The sequence below is a fragment of the Hirundo rustica genome, chromosome 2 (genome assembly GCF_015227805.2).
Source record: "Hirundo rustica isolate bHirRus1 chromosome 2, bHirRus1.pri.v3, whole genome shotgun sequence".
Lineage (NCBI taxonomy): Eukaryota > Metazoa > Chordata > Aves > Passeriformes > Hirundinidae > Hirundo > Hirundo rustica.
In genome coordinates this window covers 55,080,566-55,106,286 of record NC_053451.1, presented here as the reverse complement: position 1 = coordinate 55,106,286, position 25,721 = coordinate 55,080,566, and the positions used below count along the sequence as shown (strand labels likewise).

The following is a 25,721-nucleotide window of genomic DNA, read 5'->3' as shown; positions in this document are numbered from 1 at the left end:
TCTCGGTCCATGGGAAATACTTCCTGCACTGCAGGATGGATTGCAGGCCACAAGAGTATAAAAGATAGAGACAGCCCCGCGCGGGAGGAGTCAGAGTCGGAGTCGAGGAGTCACCAGATGCCCGAGCAGCTGCAAAGATCTTTGTGGGGCACTGAGAAAATTGTAAGATAAGAAACAATAAACGAAGCATGCAACCTTGAAAATTCAGAACCTGAAGACTCCGTCTCTTTTTTTGCGGTTGGCACAGAGCTTTGCAGAGGGCAAAAGACTCTAAAACCACCTGAATGTCAGGGAAAGCCCATGACATATTTTTATAAACCTATATGACAGATTTTTCAAGGTTAGGTCCATTAAGTAACTACTTTTATTTGCTTTAACTATAACCTGACTTCGCTTTTAGGGGATTTCGTTTTCCACCAGCAGAGGGATTGACATTTTGAGAGTGTTCATGCAAAGCTCCTGAGGTCTCTCCCAGACATCCAAGGGCACCACATTACATCAGCACCTGGCCACGTGATCTGCAGGGTTTACCCCTGTTCCAGGTATTTGGTGTTCCTTACTCCCAGTAAGTACCAGAGACATCTCCAGTAAATAGTTGGAGTTCACAGTAAAACCAAAGAAGGGCAGAGGGCCTCCCTGTTAAAGATACTTAGCAAATAATCCGCCAGGCACTGGTGGTTGCTGAAATCAAAGAGAAGCACTAAGTCTAATGCTGACAGTCTCTCATATCATCAATAGAGACAGGCTCCTCTTAAGCACAGATTAAGAACAGGGGCCCTTTGGAAAACCCCAAAATGAGGCTGCTGCTCCCCTTGATCAAACTCAAATTTACCTGCTGATTATCAACAGAACCAGGCCCTGGCCTCCTGCTGCTGAAATTAGCTTTTTGTCTCTTGCTTGTCTCTTGTCCCAGTACGGCATCTTGCAGGTACAGAGCTATAAGCCTACAGCTGCTCTGTGCAAACAGCCCTCACAACTTGAAAGCAAACTTTCAAAATCTGTAATGAGTATGTTTTAACTCAATAACTTCAATTGACCCTCATCATTAAGGGTCACTCTAATATTAACTCCAGTGTAAGCAGGTTCCCTCCAGAAGAGATCTACCCATAGCAGTGCTTTGCTTTATGTACTTCAAGCCATTCTGTTTTCAGGGTTATAATAGCACTGGCTTCTCCTAAAACGAATGACTGCGACTTCTTTTAAAATTTATAATTTTCTTGTAGTTCCTCTTCCATGAAGCTGGTTGGTATTCCTTCTCATTACTACCTCCATGAGAAGGTGAATAGCTCCCTCAAGTGCTCCATTCAGTCCCTTGTCTGATGGAAAACTAGAGCTGACACTTTCCTTGGGAATCCTTCTCTCTGTTCTGCAATTCAAACTGCTTCTTACGCTGCATCAGACAGAATATGAATCAAAAACATAGCCCAGGAGAGCAATTACCATCCAAGCTGCAGCCTTTCCTTCTCTCCTGTTTACATGCAATAAAAATGGGGAAAATGCTCATCCAAAAACCTGGAATTTTGAAGAAGGAGAGTTGGCCCCAAAGTAGGCCAAAAGAAAAAAAAAAAAAAAACAACAAACAAAAACAAACCCAAACAAACCTCTAAAGTAATATTTAAATAATTTTTTTAATGGGAAGTATTTTTTCTGTATCTCATTTTGCAATCTTTCATCCTGTGAAAGTGACATTACAGACATGAATGGTGTGCAAATCACATACTTTAGGCTAAACATTCTTGGTTCAGTAAAAAATACTGGTAAAAGAGATACGACAAATAACAAATTAAAAAAAAAAAATAAAAAGCCATTTGTCTCATTGGAAAAGTATTCTTCATTTCAAGATGAATTTACCAGAGTGCGAATAACTCTTTTACACAAAGATTCCTTTCACCCAACAACTTCAGAAGTTGTTCAGCATGTATCCTAGCAAGTGTTTGATACCTCCAAGACTGAACCTCTCTGGGCAATCTGTGAGAGTGTTTGACCACTCTTACAGGGAAAAAAAGTCTTCTGTTCAAACAGAATTTGTGTCCATTGTTTCTTGTTCTTTACCTATGCACTAATTAGAACAGCCTGACTCTGTCTTTATTCCTCCAATCAGGCATTCATCTACATGGATAAGACTCCTTGAGCCTTCTCTTCTCCAAGATGATGTGCCAGCTCCAAACCTCTTCCTAAATCAGAGATGTTCCAGTCCCTTTATCATCTCTGTGGCCCTGCCCTGGCCCTGCTCCAGTATGACCACGTCTCTCCTGTACTGGAGAGCCCAGCACTAAAGCCAGCACTCCAGCTCAGCAATGCTGAGGAGAGAGGAAGGATCAGCTCCCTGAACGTGCTGGTGACCCCCTGCCTGTTGCAGCCCCAGAGGCTGTAATTCTTCGTTGCAAGGGCACAGAGCTAGTTCATGGCCAGTTCGTCACCCAACAGGAGGCCCTAAAACTTTTCTGCAGCTGATTTCGAGTCATTCACCCCCCAGTGTGTACTGGAGAGTGGGGCTGTTCCTCCACAGGTGAGGGACTTTGCATTTCGTATCACCGAACTTCCAGAGGTTCCCTTCAGCCCATTTCTCCAGCCCACAGAGATCCTCCTGGATGGCAGCACAGCCAACTAATTTATTGACTGCCCCTCCCAGTTTTGTGTCAGCAGCAGACTTTGGAGTGTAAGAAATATGAAACTATGGGCACAGGCAGTCCCATACCAGCTCAACTCAGAGCCAGAGAGAGGTGCCATGCTTATTTCCTTGACTGACTGATGTGTATGGAGCCACAGAGATTAAGGTGTGCTGTAGGGGAGTTTTCCTGGAGCAGGCACAACTCTGTGCTGTTCAGATACCCCAAATAAGGAGATAAGGTATGTCTCTGCTTTTTCAACTGCTGCCTAGCTGTTGTGTGAACTTGGGGCTTTTGGTTTATTTTCATTATCACTCCCAAATTTACTCCATTTGCTCAGCATGTGCATGTGAACATCTCTATGGATCAGACTTGGTATAATACCAAGAAAAGGCAGTTGTTGACAAAAATATGACTGTGAAATGTGATCAGAAGCAGTCTTGAATTCAGTTAGGATTTCAGTTGTTTGAACAAGACAAAAAAATGCAAAGGAGGCAAGCGTCAAAATTTCCTTCTGGCCTTAGTCAGTTTGAACACTTATATTTGCAAACCTATTAAAAATTCATCTGAGCAGCGTTGTGTTTTGAGTCACTCGGCATCATGTCATCTCAACTCCTACCTTGGGGTCAGAGTCTCTCTTTTCACAGCTCTCATGGTTTCACCCCAGCTGACAACGAAGCACCACACAGCTGCTCACTCACACCCCCCATGTCAGGATGGGGGAGAGAACTGGAAGGGTAAAAGTGAGAAAACTCACGGGTTGAGATCAAGGCAGTTGAGTAGCTAAAGAAAGAGCCATGCATGCAAGCAAAGCAAAACAAGGAATCCATTCACCACTTCCCAAGGGCTGGCAGGTGTTCAGGCATCTCTAGGAAAGCAGGGCTCCATCATGTGTAATGGTACTTGGGAAGACAAACACCATGATTCCGAATGTCTCCCCTTCTTTCCCCAGTTTTATGTGCTGAGTATGATGGGATACCCCTGTGCTCAGTTGGGATCAACTATCCAGACAGTGTTCCCTCCCAGCTCCTTGTGCACCCCCAGCCCTGCTGCCACGGATGTTACTGGAACAAGGAAAACCTGAGCCCAGCAGCTGCTCTGGGCAGAGGGCTATGGGGACAGAACAGGGGGTAGAGGCAGAGCCCTCAGGAAGAGCCAGCTGCCCTCAGACACAGTCACAGGTTCCCACACTGAAGGACAAGGTGAGCTGGGAAAGCAGGAAAAAACTTCAGTAAAACATTTGGTTGATATAACCTGAATATGATGCAGTTAAACCCAAGGGTCATCCAGCTGTAGTCCCAGCCCTCTCACCTCAATTTTTTCTGCATTATTTTCTTTTTACATCACAGTGGTCCTCTCTCCCCTTAAATCCTCTGTGATTAGGGAGTGCAGACTGGGTTTTTAAGAGCAGCAGTCTCAGGGGACTTGAAGGAATTTAATTTCAGCTGTCAAAGATGCTGAAAATTTGAGGGAGAAAATGAGCTTTCCTGCCTGCTGGAAAGGAAACAGAGACATTTTTGAAGAGAGAGGGATGTGTGTCAGGGGAGAAGCAAGATCTAATGTATATCTGCTCTGTTAAACCAAATCAAGTTGAGGACCCCTCATTGCCCACCCTCATTACTTTTTAGATCGCTACCTTTCTGTTTTGGACTGTTCTGACCAGATTTCTCCAAGATGTATCTGCTCTGGAGGAAAGTAGCCCTAAGTAGCCCTGACTTTTAATAATAAGCACAGACATACACATGGAGGCCAAGCTGTCTTCAGCAATGCCCACACTGGAAAACAAAGATTCTAGGATGAAATAAATGCAATTTCATGAGGAGGTTGCTCAGAACCTCTCAGCCCTGAGCTACAGGCTTGTCTGGAGGATGCAGACAACTCCACCCCACAGTTAAGAACATTCCATACATCCCATAAAAGAAGGAGGTAAGGGATGACTGATCAGCACCAGAAAGGAAAGCGTTCCTCACTGCAGTTAAACACAGAAGAACAGGGTTAAAGGAAATTTGGCAAGGTCTAATCCACCTCCCCTCTACTTGTTTCTATAGGTTTCTACAAGAAAGATCCAGCAGTGCTCCAGTCAAGCTGTCCTTACCAGGAAGAGCCCTTCCCAGTATCTACTCACCACCTGGGAGGTTATGCTTTAAGCCTGAAGCTCCTCATGCCATCTACTACAAACATGGAGAACAGATTATTCCTTAACCCTAACAGTCTTCATAAACTTTGTTTGCTCTCAGACATTTCGCTAGCCTAAACAATTCCAGTGTTCTTCTCACTCTCCTCCCAAGTCAGGTTTGCCAGACCTTAGATCACTCATGTCGGCCTCCTCTTCACTCTCTCCCACTGAGCTACATCTTTCCAGATAAGTTGGAAATTGTCTACGTTACCTCACTGAAGATACTGTGTAGAGCAATACTTCTCTTTATCAATCCCTTTAAAATGTATTCCTTTTCCACAATAATGCACCTCAGCTGTCTAACCCTCTTCCTTTTCTGCAACTGCTGTCTGGCCACTGGTTCCCTGGTGCTTGTTACCACTGTTCAGCTGAAACAACTCATTCTGTCTCTCAAATTTCACCCTTTAAATTAATTTTGAATTTTGCCCTCATCTTCAAGTGCACATGTGGCCCCTCCCAGCTTTATGCCATCTATACATTTAATGTGAACATCCACTCTTCACAAATGCAGCTCAAGTTAGACGCAGGACAGACCAGAGCATGACCTTGCTCCCTCTTCAGCAGGATGTCTTCTGTAAAGAGAATACACATCACAACTACTTGGAGCAGTTACCCACCAGCAAGGGAGGCCAGGTGGGATTTGGGGTGAGACAGCACTTCAGAAAGGTGAGTGACCTGGCTTTAGCTTTACTTTTAAGAAAGGACAAGGAAGTGATTAATAACAAACACAGGGCAGCTGGGAGATGCCTTGACTTGTGACGATGAATGTTAAAAAGATCAGACAAGTTATCCACAATGAAATTTGAAGAGAGCAGGAACAGCTAAAAGAATGGCTGGGAAGAAGACACTGTGTCCCTATTCCTGTCCCACATCACTCCTTGGCATATGTATCTTTTGCTCCCCCTTTATTCTAGTTGAATTGGAAATAAATAGCAGGAGCTATGTATTCCCATCTGTCTGCTATGGTTAAGTAATAGAGAGCCCTGATTCCAACAAGGACACCAAAGCAACTTCATCACAAAGATATGAAAGAAATGAACAGTGAAGTGATGGTGAGGTCAAGCATACGAAAAAGAAGGGAGAAAACACTCCTGACACCATCTAGCACAAAACTCAAGCACACACTGAGATGGACAGGTCATCTTCAAGTGTGGGTCAATTGCTATAAAAATAAGCAATTCAGATCTCAATGGCCCAGTCTGTGCGAAGTCTTAGGTCAGGGGAGTTAAGTAATCATTTTCCCTTGAAACAAATGGACAGCACTAGTGTCTAGCAGTTTAACCACTTACAAAAAGCTAGGTGGGAAACAGGCCTCTTTCTTTTGACCTGAGGATCACACCAGCAACTGCTCTGTAACTTAAAAAAAAAAAAAAGCCAAACTAGGAACCTTTACTTTAAGACACAGCCATACATATTTAGGAGAAAGCCTTTTTTAACTTAAATAGGTCTTCACAATCTACCTATTCCAAGTGAGCTTTGAAAAACAGTCTTTCTGATAGCTAGAGCAACACATTTCAAGCAGGATCTTTCCACAGCTACACAAGCATTCACCCAGCCACTCAGTCCCCCTCCCCAGTGAGAGGAGAGAAAGAGCAGGGTGAACAAAAGATTTCATGAGTCAACATAGAGACGGTTTAATAAGTGCTGCAAAGGCAGTCAGTCACCACCTCCCACAAACAGACTGATGCCCAGTCATGGAACAACAGTCAGCTTGGAAGACAGAATCTTGACAGACAGATGTGGAAGGAAACAATCAATCAACAAAGCAACACAGAGGATGCATAGAGGCAAGCTGCCAGAAAGCAGCAGGGAAGTCAAAGGAACAGGACAAGCAAAGGAGAGTAGTGTGCCTTAAACACACAGAACATGCAGTGGAGCTTCTATAAATGCAAGGAACTAACTCTAGAAAAAAATAATAGAGGTAGAGAGGTTTTTCCTGTTTTTCTTTTTTAAAGTAGAATAGTATCAAGCTGTCACAGTGTCTTGAGAGAGCGGTGCTGTACTGGCATTAGTTTCCTTAGGAGAGCACCAAGAACAGGAGCTGCTTTAAATCCATTTTCTTTGAAATGGATTTGCTCCAAGTGATTTTGTTTCAAGGACCCAGCTGGATTAGAGGTCATGGCTGCAATTCTCTCAGAGGAAAGGAAGTGGCAGGTGTCAGAGGTAATCATGTGTGATCTGCAGACACTGCTCATGGGGCTGCTCCAAACTGCAATAGACCTGCCACGACAATGATAGGCTGAGGTCCTGCCAGGGAGACCAGGAGGGCAAAGGGTACATCAGTCTTGTGACAGTAATGAGGGCACCATCCAGCATCCCACAGCTGCATGTTTCACTAGATTTAGCTGCTTTTCTTTCCTTCCTCTTTTTTTTTTTTTTTTCCCTCTTAATTTTCCTGTTTCTATTGCAAGGACAACCCTGCAGCTTGCTTACCTTTGGCATCATGGTAAATCAAAGGGAATATAAGGAAAATATCAGTAGCACACGTGCTATTTTCCTGAACAAGTTACATGATTAGTTCAAAGAAAAGGGATAAGTAGCTAGTAAATACTGAAAATGGTTGTTGGAGTTTGCCAGCCAAGAAGCAGCTATAAGCCTTCCATCATCAGCCAACTTTGCAAGGACCATGAATGCTGCCCACCTGCCCAGCCATAGTGGGTAGATCCAGCCAAGCCAAGCAATCAGGTCACACCTCACACCTGGTGTGTCTCCTTTTAGTGAAAAGATTGGATGTTGCCTAGTTCAGGAAAGGTCAAAAGTGTAGAAAAATAAGACAGCTCTCTTGCTGCTAACTCATTGGACTGAGGACCCCCAAATCTAGCTTTGTCTTTCACAAATTATGTTATTTTCCAGTGAACTCCATTCTCATACAGCCTGAACTTCACAAGTGCTGAAGCACACTCTAAGCTTCCAACAGCTCTGCCAAGCCACACCTGCTGCAAGCAGCACTTAATCATGCCACAAAGTTAGTAGGAGCGGAGACATACATCATGCAAACAGATAAACTGTTCACAAATTCATATGTATTAATCCCAGCACGTTTATACATACACATGCACAGACACATATGCACATAAATGCACACAGACGCACAATTATGAAACTACTGGCATGCTCTCACGCTCAGTGAAGTATAAAAACAACAGTACAAATACAAAGAGTAGTTTCATGTTATTTGCAGTAAAGTCTTTCATTCAGGCTGTATCCATTCAGACCCCTTCTCATTTCCCTCGAATGTTACAGAAATTGGCCACCATTGCAAAGAAAAGGACAAATCGGTGAAGATTTCAATCAGCAGCAGCAGAAGCTACAGCAGGAGAGAAACTGCAGGCCAACAGGAACACAGCTAAGGCCCCTCAGTTTTTGAACTTGGGTGCAGATGGAGACCAAACATTTTAAATCCAGAGCATGATACAAGTCCAGGAGAAAGTGAGAGTAAAGGGGGAAAAAATACCTTAACAATTAAAAAAAAAAATCCCAAAGCAAACAAAAATATCCAATGATGTGAATTTCCCTTAGGAAACTGAATTATCAGGAATGTTAGAAGTCCAGCACTCAGTGCCTTAGGCTCTCTTTCTGCACTCTGAATTCCTGTTTTCCTAGAGCCAAGGAACTAATTACTGCCTGTGAAATCCAAGATACCATCCTGAAATAATCTGCCCTGCAGACATATAAGACCACAACTCTTTGTCAGGGAAAAACTATCCCCATTGCCGTCTATCTACTGCTTCCACACTTGCTCTGGCTCCCAGACAGGTGTAGTTTCTTCTATTTTAACACATGAAATTTAGAGTCAGGTAAAAACAATTAAACCAAAACACCCTTGCTCAAAAATCAATTCTCAGTAAGTTCCTTCCTTTAGATTTTATTCTTGTGAGTAAAATTTTTTACTGGCCTCATATCAGCCACCACAATTGAGCAGCTTTACTCTTCTGTTCCCAGTTCCTCTCGGTAAAAAACCCAACTGCCTCAGGATTTACTGCTCATGAAAGTAAGTTGCTCAGTTGTAAATGGAAGAGGGGAAAAACATCACAAACCAAGCAATAGAAGTATGTGCATGGGCCCTTCACTAGGTTCTTGCACTTTAACACGCGTGAAGAAAATCTCTCACTACATTTTAAAAATCGCTTTATTACGATATATTGTATCTTACAAAATTAATGATCCCAGCTGTCTTTTAAAAATGTAATTTGGTTTGCAGGGTGTTTTATCTATTCACCTGAAATGAAAATAAACATGCCCAATGCGCTAAAGCTCACCTGCAGCATAGAAACTCCAGGGTGCAGCCACTGCCCATTTTGAGTGGATTTTGCCTCATTTGTATCTACCTCTGACTAACAATACTCCAACCCCCAAACCGCTGCTGAATAGGAGAGTGTATTTGTGAGGCATCATTTTTACTTATCTAGATCTAACACCTTTCTGAGGCATCCCCTACTACGTCAGCATTGCACCTAACCCTTGAAGTCAGGCCCTGTGATGGAGAACAGCAGTAACTGAATTTCGTGATATTTACAATTCATATTAAGTTTTGCAGTCAGCATGCACCAAGGCTGCCAATGTCTAATCAGAGAGGCTGGAACAGCCAGGCTCCAAATTACATCTAGTGATAACTCTTCCTTTCTCAGGTGTTTGGCACTTCAACTACCAGGCAACTTGCTGGGACAAAGAGAACAGCTGATGTCTCGTCCTCCTCCCCCTTGGCCCCAGCCTCTGTGCACTGGGGAGGTTGAGCTGCACAATTTTCTCTTCCCTATCTGCCCTCACAAGATGAAAACTGTGTAACACATCTTTCTCAAAACTCCGTCCAGTACAGACATTTTCTTATGCTGCAGTTTTCCTCAGGGTACAGCAGCTGAAGACGCCACCTGCAGTGATGGCCTCTGTTAGGCAAAGTTCATCAAGCAGACTGAAATCGGGATTTAGAAGCGAGCCTTGGCAGACTGAGGCACAGGTTCCTCACCACAAAATAGCAGCAATTCACCACCCTCTGCCTGCAGCCCCCACAGAGCTCAAAGGTGAGCTGCTCCTTCATGCACATCCCACATTAACTTTCTCCTTTGTTTGTATCAGCTTGACATTTGAATTTAAGTATTTATTTTTCAATAGGGTAGTCTTAGCTTGCAATTAAGCCTCCATTAAATCCAGGGCTAAGCTTTCATCTGCACATGGTAAGAAGCCAGCTAGCTATTTGAAGTTTAGCAGTTTCACTTCTATGAAATTGGAGTCTTCCTCTTCGCTGGAGAGAGTTTTTTCCAAGGTGTTAATATACAGACCTTCCCCCACATTAAATGCATTAGCCCTATTAGTAGTTTGAAACACAGCTTTATTCTCAACTCCTCCAGAGCTTCCATTTTTTATACTTTTCTTCACAGCTGCTCAACAGTGGAATCTAGCATAAGAATTGTTTTAATAAAATTCAACTACATCCCCCAACATTATCTATACTACCACTGCTCAAAATTCTACTGTGTTTTTCCATGAAGGCAAACTATTTCACCAAAGCATCACGGTAGAAAGTGGATTAATACAGTAAATAGAAATTGGCAGAGTAGACAATACATTAAAAAATATATATACACTTAATATTTTAGAAAGCAATTTAATGCTTAAATATTAAGAAGTTTGACCCTTAACTTTCACCAGAGCTGTCTTCAAGCACGTTGGCCACAAAGTGCCCTGAGTCCAACACTTGGGGTTGCTGTGGAACACAAGACCTGCTAATTTCTGAATTTCAAGACTGGTAGAGGTTACATTACTCTTACAGAAAGACATTTGCTTTCATAGTATTTCAAAAACAGTTTAAAAAGTGTGCACTGGTTACAACTGCACCAAAAGACAGCAAATCATATAATATAAACTACTGTCATTAAAATTCTTGCTCCTCTGAAGCTCTCATCTGAAAGAAGTTGTTCCCACATTTTTCATGCTTTGATTACATTGTTAGGAATTTTGCTTCTGGCTGTACAGACTATTTTTAGCAAGTCTCCATTCCTACACAGCTTTTGATTATTAACATTGCAATACAGTATAGGTAAAGAGGTTGTCTATAAGGCTTTAAATAGATTCCAATACATCAGCTTTGGGCCTTGAAATTATCAACTACACACCAAATGAATTAACATTCCTTGGCTCTAACATGATTTTAGGCAAAACAGTCTGAAGAATTTAGTCACCATGTGAAATAAAAAAGGATGTTTCCAGACCCATCATTGGAGAGGGCCATGCCTGATACCTCTACACACCACATATGCTGTCCGGGTCACAATCTTCTGCATTAGTGGTCACACACTTCCCATGTCTCCCATACTCTGTTTAACTCCACCTGCAGCCCGTTACTACCAATTCCAAAAGGAAATTCCACTTTTTCCAGTTAGGAAGTATTTGGACTACAAATATCCCACGACTATTTCACATCCATTGTTAAAGGAATACTATGGGCTTTAGAAATACCCTCATTGCAAAATACTGCTTTGACAAGTGTGCTACTTGTAAATACACTACTGAGAACGTCAGTACTTTAGATTCCCCTCAAAGATGGACATGACTTGCCTTGGCTCCCTCTCCCCTACTCAACTACATTTAACAATTCAAACAGGGTTATAAGCAAATTCTGGATCAACAGCAGGATCTAGTTTTACCTCCATTCCACTACAGATTTGTGCGAAAAGATAATTTCCATTTAACATTAGCAGTACAGAAAGATTTCAAAGTAAATAGAAAAAAACTAGAAGCAAACACACATGCTAAAAATTAATTACATTCTCTAAATTATTCAATGCTTATCAGATGTATTCAAACTAGTCATCTCTGCAATTCAATTCAAGGCTACTGAATAAAAGCAATTCCAAGCACATTCACAAGCCCAATTTAGCATGCCGGATTAACAGCACACAGTATTCAGTTGTGAGAGAACAGCTCAGATCAAAAATAATCCAGTTTAAATTTGGAGAGAGTTTAACTTCTGCTGATTTTTGTTACTACTGCCAGAAAGATTACTGAAATACACTATGTTAGTATTAAGTTTTTCATTTAATACCCCACTTCTTCATAAGCACCCTACTGATTTTCTTGCATTTCATATAATCCTTTAAGTCCTTAGTTCATAACTAAGGATTTCCCATTCTGAATTCCCACCACAGAGGTGGTTTCATTAATTCCAGATAAAACTACACTATCATTAGCCAAGAAAATAACATTTCAAACAAAAAAGCCTACAGAATACAAAGAAAAGGTGAGTGCTCATTTGGAAACTAAACAGTAAACTGATCATCATCCAAGTTCCAAGCTCAGCGTAATGTGAAAATCAAGTAAAGTGACAAAAATTAATGGTTGTTTGCAGAAGCAGTATTTCCCCAAGAAGCAACAATTTCCTGCATATTTATTTGTGCAGAGATGAGCTATATTTTAGTAAGATATTATATGATGATATCTGTCCAAGCTTTTCAACAAGAGTTCACGTGGTTCTACCCACACAGTGCATTTCAGGGAGGAAAAAAATTAACACATGTGGCACTACAACTTTACACCAAAAAAGGTTTCACTTTGCTGTCTTAAATTACAGCTGTATCCTTGACTATACACAATTTATCAAAATTGTAACATATAAAAGAAAGACAGTAAAAGTTTTGGGAGATATTTCATTAATGTAGAATTTTATTAGCGATGTACAATAGACATTTTAATTCTCTATTTATCCTGTCTCCTTGAAGCTTGGTAAATGCTTGTTTGTATATAAAACTACACAATGCTCTTTCATGAGGACCAGAAATTGTGAAAATCTAAGTGCTACAGTATATTTTGTAGTGATTTAACACGTTGTCCAGAAGAGTTACCAGCCACTTCAATGAAGGACTTCTAAAAATATTTCTGATCAAGTTCAAATGCATCTGTTCATAAATAATGATTGCTTTGCTCATGTCCATTATACTGCTAAGTACAAATGTCTCCAACATAAAATACCGTTTTGATACATTTTTCCACATGGACAACTAGATAATCCAGTCATATTTACTTTTAACCAAGGCTAATACAAATTTACAAGTAAAGTAACTTCAAAATTTATTCAGAATAATTATTTTTTCAACCAGAAGCTTTACTTTGGACAACGCAGAAGTATATTGCAAGTGACATTCTGCAGCAGAAGCTGGAGGCTTGAGAATAACAACTAAGAAAGACTAAATATCAGCAATACACACTTTTACATGAATTCTGACCATTCTGAATGTTAACATTAAGGACCAGATGCTTCAGTTTGTGCGCCTGTCAATCAAAACCTCCACACAAAAGAAAAGTTAAAAATTTCCCACAGAACACAGTATTTCAGAGAACTTGTTAGACACTGGCATGACATTTCCCAGATCAAATTGGCAACTGAAATTTAACATCCACCTGAGCTTGTTTTGCTAAGTTCACTATTTCAGACAGCTTCACCACCTGAAAAACAGAAAATAAACACTTAATTTCAAAACAATCCTAACCTGACTGAGCTGGATGCATCTTTTTAAATAAAATTAATACCAGGGAATCATCAGTAAGGTATGAGAGGGGATTAGGAGTGGGGTTACTATTTAGCTCAGTGCTTCTAAATCACTTTTAAATGAAAGATCATCAAGTCTTCTAGAAAACACCTCAAGAAGTTAAAGTCGGCTTCTCATTTATACTGAAGTATCTTGATACAATGCTAAGTTTTAAATTTTATGTGCCACCTTGTTATTTCGCAAGGTGTTGAGATGGCCACTGACAAGAAATTCTATATATCTAGAAGCCATGTCTCCTCCAAGTTTTTGTTGCAATCATTTCTGGATATTATTTTGATACCTTAAGGAGCCCCATTTTCTCCTGCATAATGACCCTAAATCTCTCTGAATTATCCGCTGCTTAGAATGAAATGTTATAACTGAGTTAAGTGGTTCTCTGGGGGGAAAAAAAAACCTCATAAGTTTCTCTATGACACAAAATCCACCAAGTATCTTCTAATTTTTTTGCTATACACTTCTAGTACAACTTTTTTTTCCACAAACAAAGCAAAGCAACACACAAAGAGATCAGTGTCTCTGAACATCTGAGTATCTAATTTTCTTATGAGGCCACATGACGATCAACTATAGTTATAATCATGAACACTGAAATACAGTGGTTGATAAAAGGACGTGTTAACATTGCATTTTTCAGCCACCTCAATTTAATTATTTTCTCCCAATTAAGAGAGCTAAGCTCTTAACCATTCCCCCACCAAGGGGAGTGGACTGATCATTGATCCAGTTTTGGTTTGTGGGGTTTAACAGCTTCTGAATGCATAGTTGTTCCCCTGACAAATTATGCACTTACTAACTTGTAAAAAATTCGCTTCAGGCACTGGTAGCAACTGGCACTGGGATTTATCCTAAGCTATCTGTAGTTCATCAAATGGAGTTTTCACTTTTCGATACTCTGCAACAGATGCTATGTTCTGAAAAGAATATTCATAACCAACTATCTTACCATTTTTGCAGCTTCATCCAAGTCATCACACGCAAGGATTTTGAGGCCACTAGCTGTTATTAAAGCTTTGGCATCATCAACTCGTGTACCTTCAGAAACAGACAGAATGCCACTCTTACTGACAGGAGACAGACTACTACTACCACCATCTACTAGTCTCCTATTTTTGGAAGCTTGTTCCAAAAGTTAGTGAATAAATCTAGAAAACAACATTAGTAGTTAAAAAGCAGGAAGTCTCTTTTTATTAACTTGCCAATCCTCACCATCTAAATTCAAGCTCTGCTTTATTTCTCCATTGACTTCAACTCACAGGCAGCTTGCTACACAAGATACAAGCTCAATAAGACCTGTCAATTAGAGAGAAGTATATTCAAATACATATGAAGCAAACTCACCTTGCAACCGTACCACAATAGGGATTTTTAGCTCCAAATCCTTTACTGCCATAACGATGCCTTGTGCTATAACATCACACCTCATAATGCCACCAAAAATATTTACCAGAATAGCCAGTACCTACAGAATTAATGACAATATTCACATTAAAAATGCCCAGAGACACATCATATAAAAGCAGCACACAGCCTTCAGCCTAAGGATAATTCAAGTTCTTTAATTGTATTTATGGGACTATGCAAAAGACGGAACATTTCTGTTCTACAGAACATCAGCAACCAAAGTACAGTTCTACAGAGTCACACACAGCAGAGCAGTTACTTCAGGAAACTATTTGTCAGCTATTTATCTTTCCATTGCTAACAGTACTCCAGCAGAGGTACCCCCACACCAGTAACTTCACATACTGAAAACAGGAAATTTTAAAAACTCATACTCAAGACCCTGTTTACACAGTTTATTTAAAAGCCACCATGCTTAGAGATAAGCTATTTGAAATACATTTTATTCAGGAAGATTAAATCAGCAGTTAAGGGGACTCAGGTGGTAGAAAGGAAGGGTAAAAAGAACCATGGTCAAAGGTGAAAAATGAAACAAAGCAGGAATGGAAATGGGTAGACAGCCTTAGATGCCAAAACAAACTCCACAAGACAAAACGTTCCTGCACAACAGGTTCCTAAAGAGTAACTTGGTTCCCATTATCTTGCAATTAGAATAGCTCATCTGTGTGGAATTGTTCTTGCTCCTGCTACTAATGGGCAACTTAGACTTAGACTCAGAAGACTGCTCCAAGCAAGCCCTGAAATGAACCCTGAGTGCCGTCCATGACACCAGTGGGCTGCCCTGCTCTTTGAGTTTCAGCACCAGGAATCCCAGCTATAGTCATTGTTTTTTGATAAAATAGTGAGCAACTGAAAGAAAGCAGAAAGGAAAAGTTGTCTTAAGCAGTCTGTTTGGACACCCTCTGTCCACACATCAGCAGAGAATTTGCATTGCAAAAACTTTTCCCAAATCAGCAACCTTCAAATTCTTCCTTGTTTCTTCTCTTCTATCTGTAATTCAAGTGCTCTGTGACTGTGTCCCCCATTTTTCCCTCAATTTGCATGAAGAAAGAACAAGTCTTATGAGGATGGTCTAGTGAATATGGGAGTGTTTAGCCAGGAGAAAAGGAGGCCTTATCACTCTCCACAACTGCCTGAACTGATGTAGCAAGGTGAGGTTCTTTCTCCTCCCAAGTAACAAGCAGTAAGAAGAAATGGCTTCAAGTTGCACCATGGGAGTTTTAGATTGGATATTGGGAAAAATTTCTTCCCCAGAAGGGTTGCTAATCATTGGCACAGGCTGCCAAGAAAGTGTTTGAGTCACCAACCCTGAAGGTATTTAATACTTGTAGATGTGGTGCTTAGAGACATGGTTTAGTGCAGGACTGGGCAGTGTTAGATTTATGACTGGACTCAATTTTAAAGGTCTTTTCCAATCTAAATGATGAAATGATTCTGTAACACTCTTGGAGCATATTACAGACCCTGCATTTCATAAGTGTTTCCAGTAAGAAAGAGACTAAGCTCCTCTGGAATATAACCCACTATTTGTTTCTTGCCCTTTCCAAAGATGAGCAAGTGGTACACAAAACTGTGATGCAAAAGTAGCATACTATTAGCAGACCTCACAAATAATTCCTACCTTTTACAGTTACCCCTTTTAAAATATTTTCTTTATTTTTATAAAGTCCCAAACTGCCAAGTTCTGCCTGGAGTAAGCATCTCCATGCAGACCATCAATCCAGCCTTCACATTATTTTTGTGGAAAAGCTCTTCTTCTAGTTTCAACCAAATTATTATTTTTATAATATTCAAGCACTTCTGATAAATTTTTAATAGGATAAACATTAAGGCCCTTCCAAGCCCCTTTCAAAGTTATTTTATCTTACATTACATATAATCAGTACCTTAGAAACTTGTCTGTGCACAGCACAGCAAATATTCATTTCTACAACTCTATGCAAAACACAGACCCAGCTGCAAAACTGGTCCAAAAAAACCCAAAAAAGCAGAAAACCAACTGAGTACTGCTTTCTGTTTAAAGAGCAGACAGTGGGAGTTTCTGACTCCAAGATTTCTGGAAAGATTCAAATACAGCTGTGATTTCAAGCAGCAGACACAAAACTGTCTCCTCAGTACACAGCCAAAACTCCTATTATTTAAAAAAGTAATTAAAAAATCATTAAGATTATTAAGCCTCCTTCATCTGCACCGAGATTAAGCTAAGATTTCCATCTTCTTTCTTTCTAGTTCTGTGCTTATAAAAAACATGCTTTCTGGAGAACATGCACTAAGCTTTGTCTTCCAAATCACAGCCTATTTTACCACTGTGTAGCACCTTGATATGCCAACTCTTCCCTCACCTTTTTATCAGAGGTAATAAGCTTAAAGGCTTCTGTCACTTGCTGCACTGTAGCACCACCACCAACATCAAGGAAGTTTGCTGGAGTTCCGCCGTGAAGTTTAATTATATCCATTGTGGCCATAGCTAAACCAGCACCATTGACTATATGAGAATAAAGATAACATTTAGGAATACAGTTTATAAATCCGTTAGGTCATTTAAAATTCTTTAAATAGTACATACCTAAGCAGCCTATGTTTCCATCCAACCCTATATAGTTGAGATCTGCTTTTGCAGCATCCTTGTCTCTTTGGTCTTCCTGTGTCCAATCCTGCATATCAAAGATCTTCTTCTGACGATAGGCTGAATTGCTGTCAAAGTTTATCTTTGCATCCATACACATCACTGAAAGGGAAAACCCCCACCGTTACCAACCTTAACAGAACAACTCAACTGCTACATAAATGTGTTAAAGTATGTTAAGTCAAATTTGTCAGCTGGGCCTTGCAGTCCAAACACAAAGTTTTGCTGAAAAGACACACGTACCACTGTCAAAAAATAGAAGATTCTCTCCAGTTTCCCCATATAATCAGTTACGCGCAAAAAGGAAAGATAACTATTTCTTGAGACACTCTAACTCAAAAAAGCTTACAACAAGCTGTTTGACAAACCTGGGCAAATTATGTTTTCTCAGATCACACTGCAGCCTGGAAAAGAAGGAGGGGGAATGCACCATCACAAATAATTAGCATGAAACTAAACCTTACAAAAGGTCTTTAATTCAAGGGTTTTTAATCCATCTTAGTTTTTGCTTTTAGAATAAGCATATATAATGTGTGCATGACTATAAGCACACAATGAAAAAGTGTCTGAGTTGGAAGAAAAAGTGGTAGGAAAAACCACACAGAAGTACATTTACTTAAGATGTAGCAAGCAGAAAACCTACAGTACTCTTTACATTGGAACTAAGTTTCTGTCTGTACAAGTGTTACCACTTCCTTTCTATCCCTCAGTGAAAATGATATTAAAATAACAAGTCATGAGAAACAGATGGAAAAGACTGCTCTATACTGATCACGTAAACATTAAAAAAACACACCTCAGTAACAGTAATTACACACTTTGATGAAAGAGCTACATTCATATTTATATTTCAAACTGTTGTATCTGAGTTAGAGTACAAATACTCTCAACAGACTTATTTTTGTAGAGTGGAATTGGCTGTGATTGAACATTAAATAACTATTCTGCAACTGGATATGCTAAAAACCTGATAAACATCAAGATATTATTTAAACCCCTACAGTCTTTCAATACATCACATTCCATCAGTATTCTAATGCCTGAGTCATAAAGGCAGGAGATTTCTCGTTGTTGCTACTATTCAGGTTACAGTCACAGTAACAATTTTGAAATGTGAGATGGCTCAAGTTTCAATTTATGAATTTTGAACAGACCTGATTTCCAGGAATGCCTTATCCTGGGCAGATGTGCTCTCTATTAAAAAATTTAAAAGTTAAAAAAGGAAGCTACATGTAAGATCATACTTAGGAATTAAGAGCAGATTCCTACTATATTTAGATTCTCAAATTTATCTGCTTTATTAAATTTGTTTTTCAACATGCCGTGTTAATACTAACTCCTCTTCCTGTATACAGCTGAAGTTTTACCAGTGCGAAGCAACCAAGATTTACAAAAATGTCAAAGTGTTACAGGAAGAGTATGAATAAGAAACATTACCAACTCCTGATGCATCTTCCACCATAGGATTTATTTCTATCATGGTAGCATCATATTTCAGAAAGAGATTATATAATTTGATCATATTTTCAGCTGCTTCATCCACCAGATTAGGAGGAAATCCCATTTTCTGGGCAAGCTGAAAGTAAAAGGATGGTTATTGTTAACTCATGTTAGGGTGCCTCAGTTTAGCTATTATTTCAATGTCATTTGAATTTGCAGTTATAGAACCTGCCCTGTTTACTGGGGGAAAAAAACCAAACTCACTCTTTGGTTTGAACATATTGTTTCCCATACAGAATACTGCACTTATCCTAAAAAAGGGCTAAAAAAAATTCATCAAGATACACCTTCGCACAGCTGTATAAAAACTAGATAAAGTACCGTCATCCATACTTGCGTGGATTTACAGTGATTTACCTGAAAATACTTAAATACCCAGTTCAAATCTGTTTCAAACAAGGGTTTAAGACAACTCAGCAGGTTGAATGTACATACTCTTTATGAAAATTAGAAGCAACCCTCCCATCCTCAGTAATGTGTACCTTCCCGAATTAACAATTACCCTAACAGCTTGCTCCTTTTTTATGCCTTCTACTATATCGATGGGTTCCTTAATTATCGCCTCAGGATTCTCCGCAGCAACATCTTCAATATTAACACCACCCTGCGAACTGCCTATCAGCACAGGACCCTAGAACAAAAAGGAAAAAAAAAAGAGGCATAAGTACTTTTACACCACACAATTGAAACTTAGCTCTTCCCATAAGATAATTCAAAGTAATAAACTGTTTGTTGTTGGAAAATTTTTTATTTGAGCATTTTTCTCGTATGCTCTGAAGAGAATGTTACTATCTACTCAATACCTCCATATAAAATCTTGTAATAATACTTTCCAAACGTTAAAGTGTATGTCAGGTCCACTTTCTTTTAACAAGAAAAAGTTTCCTTTATAAAGCAGCAGCAAAACAATTAACACAGACATAGCTTTTTTGAATTTTGATAGAAAGATTCAACTTCATAATCACACACATTTTATCTTTTAGGTGTCACCAGAGAAAATGTCACTACCTTTTCACCTCTACCTTCTCCGCTCACTCCTACACAATCACAGATCAAATGCTAGGCACTCATTTATTCATTCTGCCACGCTCCAACTCCAAGGACAAATGAAGGTCTGCAAAACTTAGTGATAAATTACTGCAAACCATACCTGTTCAGTAGGATCACAACATTCAATAACTAAAGCCTTCACTGAAAGTACGTCATAGCAAAACAAAACATCACTCAATTGTTCATTAATAAAAGAAATTAAGAAACCAGAATTGACAGCATTTGCAGCTGAGTTTATTTTTAAAAAAGCCAAATCTCAACAAAAACATGAAGGACTCACTACCATGGAACCTGAAAATCTCTCCTCCAGTTCACAGTAAAGACATACTTGGATCCCTTCAACCAACCATCCCTTATCACCACCCATGCATGGATTATGACCACGAGTGTACTAAGGCAGCATTTCCTATCAGCAGAACTCAAAGATTAAACAGCCTTATAACTGTTGACAATTCATTACAGAAAATGTGACCCTGGTTCAGAGAACATGCTTAATAACCACACCACTGCCCTCCCATTACCATCCTTCCCAATGGAAATACATAGCTGACAAATTATCCTACATCTAGCAGCAAGGTTCAACTCAATGAACATTTTTGGACACTCTTATCTTGAACTGTCAGTAAGCTACAAACTCATAAAATAACTCATTGTTTCATAGAATTGACTCGAGTGAACAGTTTTGCTTAAAACACAAACCCCTGCTGGTGAATAATATCCAAGTCATAAAGTCCCAGTTTCAGCTATTTTGATCATTTTTCCCCTCCTTCAAGGAAGAGGAATAAACACTGTGTGCTATTCAACCTTCACACTTCCTTCTTTTGCAAGGCATTTCCTCATCCTAAGCATCCTATACAAGTTACAATAAAAACACAACTTATAAAGTCATCAGGAAAAACAAAGCAGATCCTTATCAAAAGGCAAGAACCCGCACAGTATGATCAATATATGCTAATAAGATTTATACTTATTAGCAAGTCATGAAAACATGTTTCCCTTCTTTATCTAATTTGCTTCAATCAGTTACAGTAAATTTTATTTCCATAAGCATCCTTGCTTATTGCTTACACAATTTTAAGTCTAAAATCTGTTCATTTACAGCATTTTAATGCCACCTTGTGGTGCAGATGGTAACATCTGAATCTTCCCTGCTCTATTCCAGCACACATCACAATGGAGGTGCCCCAGTCACATAATCCAACACAACCAATACTTCCCTATCAAAAAGAACACTACAGAGGAAGAAAAAGGAACAAACATTTAATGCCAAATATGGCCACCAAAAAAAAGACTAGTTTTCTCATTCCTCCACAGAAATATAAATTATTTCATTCATACTTAAATATCCCCTCATTACCAAAACCAGTGCCTCTGCAAATTCTTAAGCATTTCAACAGACCAAACCCAGTTTTTCTGAGCTTCAGCAAATAAAGTTCCACGATCTGTTCTAAACCCTGGCTTCATTAAAGTTCCTTAGCAGTTCATGCTCTATGCTCCAAATAGAACACTTGTCTGTCAGAAAACACTGACACATTTCAGTATCCACATTTGATTGTACCATAAGAAACTACATACCCACACATACAGCCCATATATGCAGAAAAGACTGGCTTTCATTTCCCTGAAAGCTCTGAAGACAAACCTCTAGGCCCAAATCTTCCCACCCATTTCCTAAAGAGCATTACTATAAGAAAACTACTAGCATCTTTTAAAGTCAAGAGACACACCAGTGCACCTCTAGGAATCGTCACACATTGAAGAAAAAGGATGTTGGGTTATGCATGACCATTTGCTCTTCCAGAACTCTGTTACTCATCTTATTTCTGACACTCAAAAATAGGGTGTACATTCACATGCACACATATAGCTGTGTTTTTTAACTAAATTGCATACTCTGGTACGCAAATTAAAACCAAAATGAAAATTACCCCCTTATTCTACCCATTTCCGCTTTGGCCATGTGACTCTGAACTTCAGCTGGGGCTACCGAAACTCATTCATGATTCTGTAAATTCGAATTGTAGCATTACATCTTTACAGCATTTAAAAACAAAGTCGATCATATAGTCAGATATACTGGAAAACAAAGTTTAGCTTGTACATTTCTAATTTTCAAAAGCAAGTGAACAGTACAGTAAAAGTTTTGTTAGTTTTTTTAAAATTCAGTTGTAACAAGTTAAATTGCTTACTTCTAATATTACTCACTTGAAAAGACCTTTCCATTGTTATTGCAAAATAGTATTCTCTCCTGGGATATCTGCGCTCACAGACAAATACTTGATTGCATATCCTGCCCTTCTCTCCTGTCTGCTTGGTAAACAATTTCTTTCCAATCATTTGGGAGGAGACAGCTTTTGCTTCTTCTGGACTAGAATAAAAGAAGCTCAGAATGTGACAAAGAAACTGCTGTAAAAACAGAAGTAGCATTAAAAACATCCTATCTAATTTTTATTATTTTAAGGTTAATAATTAAAACACTAGTTTTAAAGAAAGTGACAGGTTCAATCCACAATGTAAAATATTGGAGTTTTCCACTTGGATAATTTAGAAACAACTTACGAAAAGACTATTTTCACTCCTCCTTTGAGGCCACCTTCAAATGTTCCTTTTCCTCTACCACCAGCTAAAACCTGTGCTTTTATCACAAGATCCTTTGAACCTGGAACAAAAGAAAACCCAATAATTTGTCATCTGTGACTACTAAAACAAATTGCTTCAGGTAGAGTAACAAAGGCTGCTTTAATTTTATCCGCCCCCCCTCCTCCACGCTCAAGACACAAACACACACATGTGAACTGAAAACTATAATTCACATAGATTGTTCCAAGAATCTCAAATAATCCACAATTTGCAGCTTTAGGCTGTTCTGTGAACAAACTTTGTTGAGTTAGTATCTAAAAATGCTGGTGTTCTGATCATCTTTAATACGTGTTAGAATCACAGATGATTAAGCACCCAGTAAGAAACAGTTAGCACCACAGAGATTATTAACAAGATGAAACTGAATATCTGCCCCACCATATGCAAGGTTTTCCTCAAACAACTATAAATACCTTGTACCTGTAAACCATTACCTTCCCAGCAGTGATATTTAACTATAGCACTTACCCAAGTCAGCATGCCAGGTCCACTCTGGCTTCCATCCAGCAGTGCACTGATGCATAAGCTTCAGTGCTTTGCAGAAGTCAGAGGCCTAAACCAACCCACTGCTCTTCCCAGAGTAGGCAAAGTAAGCCCTTTAGTTGGCTTTGTTTAAAAATCCTTCACAAGATATTCTTCTAGGTATGGGAAACTGGGCATTTGAGATTAAATGGGATATTCTGAACTGTCATTGAAAGACAAAAAAGCAAAGAAAGAGTTCCTCAAGTCATTTAGAGAGATAAAAGACAAAACCTGAAGTTCTGAGTTATTATTCAAGTTCACTTACACAGAGTACAGACAGCAGCTAGACTGCAAGGTGCTAAGAACTGCCCCATTGACATTTGTCCAGCATATCCCATTTTTCCTAATGCCACCATCAGCTGAGCCACTGATCTTTCCAAGCCAAAAAAGAAGTTGCTGTTCCATTGGATGTTAAAAGGGAACCATAGAAAGGCCTGACATAAACTACAATATTCAAGAAAAATTAGCCACTACATAAACTGAGGAAGGTTCTGACAGACACAAAAGTTGTGCTGGTTCCTATTTTGACCCGTGTCCTGCCTGGACAGGTGAAACTAAACTCAAACCATACCACAAGCTAGGGTGGCTACAAGCAGAAGACTCAAGTCACTCCTCCTTATTAGCTATCTGTTGATTTTACTTCTTGAATGTCTACCTAACAACAGATCTCTGATTTCATATGTGATTTTAAAGCTCTTTTGAAAAAGAGGCATGAAGGTTATAAACATACAAGTATATATGGATTTACTACAGTCTATGATGCTAATATTTAATTCAGTTCCTAAAGATAACTATTTTTACTGGCAATCAAGTTAACATACTTTATAAAGTCACATAAGACAACTTTTATGCAATTACTTTAAGTACAAAGCTTTTTTTCCATTTCCTACACTAAGACCAGAAAATAAAAAGCTGCAACTACTGAGAAGTTTTCAGAAAAGCCATGAAGTTCATTCACGGGCACCTTCTTTGTAGCAATTATTCCTGCTAGCAAGAAACATCAGAATCAGAACAAGTCAAATGAGATCCCAATTAAAGCTCTAGTAAGATCTCAGCTGGAACATATTTAGCTCTGGGCATAAAAGTAAATTGGTAACTAAGATGAACACTGAATTTAAGAGATTCCCTTACAAGAAATGAGCTTAGCACATCCTTACATTGATCAAAGGAGAAGAAAGCAAGAACATGACTACGATCCTCAGACATACCTGTGATGGGCAGAGCAAGAACACACAGCTACACATACATCACTCATTCTGGTTTCTGCTCCACACCAGCCAAAAACAAAGGCCATCTACTAAGGAAGTCTTTTAAAAAGTGCAAGAAAAAAAGACCCTTCTTTACACAAAATATAAAGAAGCCTGTCAGGAGATATGAAGGAAGAATAGAAGAGCCAAAAGAAACTGGGCAGAGGTATTCTCTCTGATATTCTTAAGACAAAAATTATGAATGCTGAGGGGAAATGAGGAATAATGAACTGCAGAAAATAGGCAGGCTATGAACTGCCCTAAATAGTATGTTTTTTTGTTCTTAGGCAGAGTAGCGGGCTAAATGCATCACAACCCTAATCCTGGAAGATATTCCTTAAAAATGTTGTTATTATGCACTATAATATTTCGTCAACATACAGACATCCAACACTGTGTGAGAAAAACAACTTTTAATTTTTCACAATCAGTTTTGGCCATAAAATCATTGGACTAACCCTTATGCAACAACTGAGTCATTAAATGAGCAGATTACTAATGATCTGTAAATTGTTTTCCTCTAGCACTGCAATCTAGCTGCTTGATTGCATAAACAAGCTCAAGGCTTATTTGAGCAGCTATGCTTTCAAGCAATTAAGCTGCACAGATGTATCTGAAACAAATTTAAGATAGTACATCCCAAGAAAACCATAACCCATCATGCAGAAAGTTCATTGTTCAATAAACATTTTTTCCCACAGCTCCTATCGAAAATGACTCTAAAACAAGAGGAAGTGTTTGGTTACATACCTCATCTGCAGTGTTCCAGCAGCAGCACTGTCACACAATCAGACACAACAAAGAACTGCTGATACACAGTAACCCAAGAAAAAAAATTTGGAAACCAGCAGCTACCATAGCTTTCTACTCAGTATCAACAGTTGTGCCCTTGTTTTTTGCTTACTTGGCTTTGAAATACTGCTAGGCTTGTGTTTCAATGAAAAATAGCAGTTTCTGTCCTGGAGCAGATACCCACACACAGTTTATACCAGAGAACACGCCACCACAGAAGTCCCATCCTGCCTCCAGCCCTCAGCTTTTCACTGCAGCCTCACTTCCTGTGCCACTAGAAGCACTTGGGCTATCATGCCTTGAAGCATATCAGAACAGTGATTCCCCGAAGGCAAAAGCTCATCCAGCAGACAGACAGTGCTTCTGCAGACTTGTGCACCATGCAACGGGCACATGCACACAGGAACCTCAGTGAGCAGGACTTGAGCTTTCAGCAGCAGTAACAAATTGTGAAGCCTTAACACAGGGCACTAGAACACCACTACAACTCATGTGGGCAAACAAGCTAAAGGCCAATGCACAAATCTCAGAACAAGCATTCGGTAAGCATCACAATTCCATGTTAATGGCAGTCAGCCCTACAAGCACATAAGTACATTAGCCTGAAAACTAGGAAAT

General features: G+C 39.4%; 1 protein-coding gene across 1 annotated transcript in view; it reads right to left on the bottom strand.

Moving 5' to 3' along the window:
- Nucleotides 1–12,411: 12,411 nt before the first annotated feature.
- The window catches only part of SUCLA2 (succinate-CoA ligase ADP-forming subunit beta), a 19,861-nt gene continuing 6,551 nt past the window's right edge, over nt 12,412–25,721 (bottom strand). The window contains exons 3-11 of the mRNA XM_040056409.2: nt 22,462–22,561; nt 22,108–22,270; nt 19,355–19,483; nt 18,790–18,928; nt 17,293–17,454; nt 17,069–17,211; nt 14,664–14,784; nt 14,269–14,357; nt 12,412–13,221 (exon numbers count right to left, since the gene is read on the bottom strand). Coding sequence (XP_039912343.1) covers nt 13,147–13,221; nt 14,269–14,357; nt 14,664–14,784; nt 17,069–17,211; nt 17,293–17,454; nt 18,790–18,928; nt 19,355–19,483; nt 22,108–22,270; nt 22,462–22,561 — 1,121 coding nt within the window. The 3' untranslated portion in view covers nt 12,412–13,146. The remainder of the gene's footprint in view (nt 13,222–14,268; nt 14,358–14,663; nt 14,785–17,068; nt 17,212–17,292; nt 17,455–18,789; nt 18,929–19,354; nt 19,484–22,107; nt 22,271–22,461; nt 22,562–25,721) is intronic.